Here is a 7,233-nt window from a genome sequence, read left to right as displayed (position 1 = left end):
ATTTCAATTCCTCCATTTTTTTATTTTTTTTTTATTTTTACAAAGTTCCCCAAAGGCGACTGAAAGACATTGTGAAATAAATGATTTTTTTTTAGGTTCCCGACATCAATGCCCAAATAAAAAAGAAATAATTAAATTCTCTAGGTACTATGTCTAAAAAAGTTTAATTGATTTTTGTATGAAATCTTTAAATTTTTATATATTTTTTTAAATGCAGGCTATATTCTGTGCAACTGAAGTTAATCTGAAATTTACCAAAGTTACAATGTTTCGGGCGAGGTAATGCGTATAATGTTTCAGTATATTACACTACTTCTATACTAACTTAATTCAAGTTTGGCAACTGCTGAAAAATGGTAAAAAATACGATTAGAAAACCCATTTACGTAGTGCTAGCAAATTTTAACTGGGCTATAGGATCATTTTTAAACTTAAACAAAAATTGACTTATAAAATTATGATAAGTATGAACTTTTTTCAATAATGTTTTTTGAATTTCTATTAGAATTCTGTTTTATAATGTTTATGTGGCTTATTTTTATTACTTTCAATAAGACAATAACATACTTTAATGAGGTGTTTTATATTTGTCCTATTTCGGTTTTCAATTTATTAGCCGATTTGAAATATTTTCACACCAATGAAATCCTTTGATTTTGTAATCCAGGAAAATGGAGTGGTTTATGTAGTTAATACAAGGGAGGATGATTTGTAATAGCCACCCCATTATATATACCCATCGCATAATAATAACCACCCCTATATATTTTTAATTCTGAAAGATAGAATATATTTTTTAACGAGTTATTATTCTTACTTCAATGTTCATAACTGTTCGTCATAGACACATGTTATCAAGTCTTTCGTAAAAAGAGTTAGACCGGTCCAAACAGGATTTCGGGCCTGGGTTCATTATATCAAATTTTGATTAATGGTTGTAATTGTTTACTTTTCTTGGAGCAAAGCGCCGTGCACTGGGGCCGAATGGCCAAAAAACGGAAAAAAATTCAATATCCTAGAACGGATTAACATAGAAACTTGGGACGGATCTCATTCGGCTCAGAACAAAAAACTACATCAAGTTCAACTGTTTCTATTGAAATTTTGAAGAAAATCAAAGGATTAATGAGGAAATGAAAGCCTATTGGTTAAATAAAAATTTCTGAAATTTTCGGAATAGGTTGAACTCATCAAAACAAGTTGCAACGAGTATTTTGAGTATATATTTAAATTACATAATGCTTACAATTAAAAATTCGAGGGAGCTTAAAAGACTGGAGTATTTTGTAAATAATAAAACTAGGGATTTGAAGTCAAAGGTTGTTCAAGTTGAAAAGATACGATTTCAAATTTAAGGAAATTAGATTAACAGTTCGTTGGCTGCATCACTGATTTCCAGGTGGTTTTTCTTTGATTCGTGTCCCTTGTATTTATACAACTTGATTCTTAAGTTCGTAACTTATAACGTAAAAGCGCTCTAGTTTTTTTTGGCCTAGTTTGAATGACGTGTGGCTTAATTGACCATCGTAGAGCAGGAAATAAATTTGATAATTTTTCTCTCCCTCTTGTACTAATATTTATCACTCATTTAGAATAGTGTGTGATTTGGTAAAATTTTCATTATTCTAAGAGTGTGCCTAAATTAATGGGAATACCTTTGAAACAGGGAAAAAAATCATGCTGTCCCTAGATCCTGTGGCTTACATAGTGTGAGAATCACAAACTAGATAGTCGAAATCAGCGCTTCGGAAATCGAATTTTCCCGCTCTGGGGCCACTGTGCGCCGTTAAACATTTTTGCAACATATTACCTTTTCAAACTCCACGCTTTTAACTCTATTTCCACCCCGAATATTTTACCTCCTTCATCACGAATCTCTTCCTCGTTTCCATGGGCCGTCCTTGCTTCTGAGCACTCTGTGAGTTTCAACCAAGTACATGTTTCTTGCATAAAACCTTTTGGTCATTAACGCCTACTGATTTTTATAATTAAAAAGCTAAAGAGACATGCAGGTATACAATTAGCTATATAAAAGAGGTCATACGCTTTCAAAAATATAAACACCAATGTGACTTTAGCTTCCTCATCTGTGAGAGCATTGGAAATTTGGGTCAGTTCTATTCTTATTGTTGATAAATAGTGAAGGCATTCTTAAAAAATATCTATAATCGTGTGAATGGAGTATAATATTGGCACGTTGGATGTAGCAGTTTTCTAATCAGGTGAGAGTGCGTGAGGTCAGTATGGCCCATTCCCAAGCGAGTTAAAGCAACACCCTTTCTGCGGCCACTGCGGTAGGATGTCGAACCTGGTTTTACCGCTTTTTGATTTCTTTTAATTTACTCGGAGAGCTTTCAATTACCAATCCCTGTTATTATTTTTCATTAGATCAGTCCAGCGTTTTCTCGTTTTCATAAATTAATATGTCTTAAACTGATGTGCGTAGTTTTCTCACTTACGTCGATCTAAGACTGTCACAACAGAGCCTCTTGGTCATCTCCTCAATCCAGAGGGGCTAACAAGAAAAGGTCACCTATTGATGGTGACCTTAAGTTAAGAGAACTGTGTGTGTGATGGTGTAAGTGTTCCCCTAACCTGGAAGATTACTGGATGTCTGCTGTGTTAACATCAGACGATGGTAACACAAATTCTTTAGCCTCTAAATTTTGATTATTTGCATCTAATTGATAAAGGAATACAATCAAATATAAAATAATAAGATTTGAATTTTAGCACCTAATTGCTAAAGTAATAAATAAAACATAAAATAATAACAATAAAATAGTTTTATGCAATAATATTTACTTTTATAAAAACTAGAACAATAATTCTTATTTTAAGCGAAATATCCGGTCTTTATTTAATTAAATAACTCTAAAGCTATGCTCCTAACAGGATAGCATGTAGCAGGATAGCAGGTAGCTATATATAGAAAGTGTATAAAATTGTCAGTGAAATGAGCCCTGTACAATCATTACATTATATACTTATATCATTATATTATATTCAAATTATCAAACAATTATATGATTTTCTTATTTTGTGAGATGTCGTCAAAATTATCCATTCTATGAGAACAGTTATATGGATGAATTTGAACTAAGTTGAATTAAGTTTCATTTCAGCCCATAAGGAGGAAGTGTAGGCTTCATGGATCTCTTGAGAATTACTGATGTCCTGACATCTTTAAAGGTGGAATATAAAAATTAAAAAATGAATAAATGGTTATACATAAAATTTAAAAGACTGTTCAAGTATTTTTTAATAATATGAAAAACAAATTATTATGCTGTACACCCTGTTAGTATGTTTATTGTAATTTAATAAACGAATAATAATTATAGCTTGAAACAATTTCTCTTTTACCTCCCTTCATTATTTTTGGTTGTTTTCTAATTAAAAGATAAAAACTGACCCTAAACCTTTTAATATAATTTGAAATGAAAGTTGACGTCGAATTCATCCTCCATGACTGTTCTTGTAGAAATAAGATAAATACTTTGGAACTAATTTAATGTGCTTCGAATAGGTTTTTTAACTCAAAATTTAATAATCTAACAATCTAAAAATCTAACAAAATATTCCTATTTAAATTGTATCCCAAGTTCTGATTGTTAAATGTTATAAGTCAATTTTTCCCCCAAAAAATAATCTGGACTCTCCTTTAGAGATATTATGGTAGTTGAATTATTTAAGTGTTTTTAATTAAATCTATTAAAAACTTAAAACTTATACGAACTAATGAAGTTTTTTCTTTATTTCCTACCTGCTCCTATGTGATATAAGAGAAGGAGGGTTGTCCCATCGATAACCTACCGATCTATTTAGGATGGGAGATTCAAGTTCACATTCCGTGGGGCTGCCTAGAAATAACAGTCAACCCACAACGCTGCGATATCAGCAACAGAGGTTGCTGTGATATCGCCTTAATTCCCTCGTCTACAACGCCCCAGCCACCTTCTAAACAATAGACGAAGCCACAGATACTTGAAAATTATGAATAACAAATAAAATAACAATAGGTTATCATAATCAAACAATCCGAGCCGGTTCATGTTTCGATTAAAAAACAAACGTTTGATGTTTATTTCATTATTACACCCATCTGCTCTCCATGAAGTATTTATTGTCTAGGTTATATTATAACATCATTTTTTACGATATTTTATTTGATTGGACTAACAGACGATGATATAAATTAAATTATAAAAAAATCAAGGTAAATATAAATTAAATGCTTTAAATTGTTTATAAATTTTATTGGTAACAAAATCATCCCAAAAACAGTGTGTCTTAAATGATGAAAATTAGATTCTTGAGATTGTATTAGGTTCAGATCACCACACAATAATTGATATTTCCAGGAAAAAAATATTCAAAATTTTTAGAAAACTAAATAAATCCTCTTTTTGAAATTTGATAATTTTTTGTAAACTATTGAATATGTAGGATTATTGGAAAGAAAAGCAATACAGTAATAAGAGGTTAATAATTTTATATTTTCATTAATTTCAATTATTACTGGATATATTCAAATAAATAGAAAGGTTGATTTTAGTAGTGAATCAGTGCGTATCGTTTCATAGGTAAATTCGTTTATTGTTTAGTAGCAGGTGCTTAAGCTTCTGGTGCTGGTGCTTCAGGTTCAGATGCAGGTGCTTCAGGTTCTGCTGCTGGTGCTTCAGGTTCAGCTGCAGGTGCTTCAGGTTCTGCTGCTGGTTCTTCAGCCGCAGGTGCTTCAGGTTCTGGTTCTGGGGCTGGGGCTTCTGTTTCAGGTTCTGGTACTGGAGGTTCTGGTTCTGGGGCTGGGGCTGGGGCTTCCGTTTCAGGTTCTGGTACTGGTGGTTCAGGTTCAGGTGCTGGTGCTGGTGCTTCGGTTTCAGGTTCTGGTACTGGAGGTTCTGGTTCTGGTGCTGGTGCTGGGGCTTCCGTTTCAGGTTCTGGTACTGGAGGTTCTGGTTCTGGTGCTGGGGCTGGGGCTTCCGTTTCAGGTTCTGGTACTGGAGGTTCCGGTTCTGGTGCTGGGGCCCCTGTTGTAGGTGTAGGTTTGAAAGGTGGGAATGGACGGAATGGTGGGCGTGGGCGCCAACTTGGTAAGTGTGGACGGAAAGATGGGAGTTTTGGAATGTATTTCTGTAAAAAATATTTAATCATAAGTATAATGTGTAAAAACAACATTTACAGGATGAAAACTGTGTTAAATATTTTTATGTTATATAATATGATTTATGAAATATTTGTCTTCGTGTCTCTTTTGCAGAATTATATGAAATAATTATTTAACAAAAACTTACCGATAACATGTGCCTATAATCCCTTAAATATATATCCAATAATAAAGGTTTAATTTAAATATATCGACTTTTACAATTTAAACACTATGTCTTTTACGGTCATTAAGATCAGAATTTCAATTATCCTAAATTAATTTATAAATTTTTGATAATTTTACAATATTTTATTAAATTTTGTTGGTGGAAATTATTATATTAAATCAGAACAAGTTTTAAATATGAGATTTAAACGATATAATGATTAATGTTTTGGAATAACAGATTACTTACGTCACGAATGTCTTTCGCCTTGTCTACTGCCTTGTCGAAGACCTCAGACAGGCGGAACCCGTGAGCGACGGCCAAGAAGGCAAAGAGGACGAGTGCGAACTTCATTTCGGCTTATTGGAGTCGAATGATACAATAATTAGCAGGATCCAAGTATATATACTCATATCCGCTTCATTAATAAATCATGAACTGTTTGGACAGATGTAATTGCAAAGAATAACATATCTTTGGCTTGGACCAACTAGTAAAGCAAAATAGTAGAAACCTATAAAAATACTTATTGTTGTACATTTTTATTAGTTTCTACTATTCCATGTTACGTTGTCAGTGAAAGATTAAACTTTAACATGCAAACAGAAACAATGTTCCCAGAAAAGCCTGTTATTGTTGTTATGTTTTCTGTACAGTAATGCGTAGTAGTAATTACTACTTGTATAGTATCGGTATAAATTTGCTTTTATGATACCTTCAAACTCTGAAAAAACGTTATAGCAAAAAAAAATTATAGTTATTTTGAAAAATTCTTGCCAGAAATTACATACCCATCCTAGAAAAAGGATGGAGGAGATATGATTCTTAATTATTTTATTTGAGGTATTAAATTCATATTGTTGATTCAGACAGAATTTTACAACTTAAGTAAAGAAATGTCCATTCTCGTTTCTGAAAATTTTCATCTCAGTTTTTAATTTTTAATTTTCTGAATTTGAAATTTGAACATCGACTGTTGATTATCCACACCACAAATATGATGGATATTTCCTTATTTTTTAACTCACCATTATTTTATCATTATTATGTGGGTTCGGAGAGATAGTAGGTTACATATTTTTTTTTAAAAAAAGTTGTAAGATAGGAGAAATTACAATACATTTAACTTATTCTAAATGGTATTAGCTAACAGATGGAATTCATTTATCGATCACGATTCTTTGGACTAAGTAAATATATATATAAATCTAAATAAACATTTAGCTATCTGGTAAATAGTACTTGCATAACTGATGATACTTGCTAAACAACTAAAGACCAACAATGAAGAATCGTAGTTAATTCGATGTAGTTTCATGTTTTTCTTCTATATTCCAGTTCAATTTAGAAACATAATTTACCTTATGAAACATGGATGATAAGAAATATAAATGACCAATGGGGCTTCTTTGAAATCGAGCCTTATCAAGGTTACATACCTTGTAACATTCCAAAGAATGAAGCACTGTCCAGAAACTTTGGAATACTAAAGATTTGAAAATTAAAAAACATAAAAGTTTGAAAAGAAATAAAAATACCGAAGATTTAACTAGAAATAAAAGTTTTCAGAAGTCAAATAAACCAATAAAACAAAACCAATCAGAGACCATATATTTCTTTTTTAACTATAATAATCTAAAAAATTATAAATTTGAATCATTCTTTGTTTTAATTTACTTGTATTTGAACCTTTAAATTAAATCATAACCTAGCCTACTCATCTCTCTTTTCTCAGTCCGCCGGTGTTCCTCAAGGTAGTATCTTATGTCCCATTCTTTATACAGCTGATATCCCAATCCACCCTAACACAGTGCTAACAACATACGCTGACGACATATGTATACTTTCTGTAAACAACGACCCAACTAATGCATCACAAACACTACAGGCACACATAACATCTATTGAAGAATGGTGT

At 31.9% G+C, this 7,233-nt stretch overlaps 1 protein-coding gene across 1 annotated transcript; it reads right to left on the bottom strand.

Annotated features, from left to right (window-relative positions):
* Nucleotides 1-4,478: 4,478 nt before the first annotated feature.
* On the bottom strand, nt 4,479-5,723 carry LOC106680475 (skin secretory protein xP2-like). Its single transcript, XM_014420211.2, has 2 exons — nt 5,565-5,723; nt 4,479-5,133 (listed from the first exon to the last, which is right to left on the bottom strand). Exons 1-2 carry the CDS (start codon nt 5,667-5,669, stop codon nt 4,618-4,620), a joined length of 621 nt encoding a protein of 206 aa, XP_014275697.1. The 5' UTR covers nt 5,670-5,723; the 3' UTR covers nt 4,479-4,617.
* Nucleotides 5,724-7,233: the final 1,510 nt, after the last annotated feature.

This window comes from Halyomorpha halys, unplaced genomic scaffold (assembly GCF_000696795.3).
Source record: "Halyomorpha halys isolate HHAL.00 unplaced genomic scaffold, Hhal_1.1 Scaffold264.1, whole genome shotgun sequence".
Lineage (NCBI taxonomy): Eukaryota > Metazoa > Arthropoda > Insecta > Hemiptera > Pentatomidae > Halyomorpha > Halyomorpha halys.
Note: the sequence above shows the minus strand (reverse complement) of the source record. Positions and strands in the feature narration are given on the sequence as shown.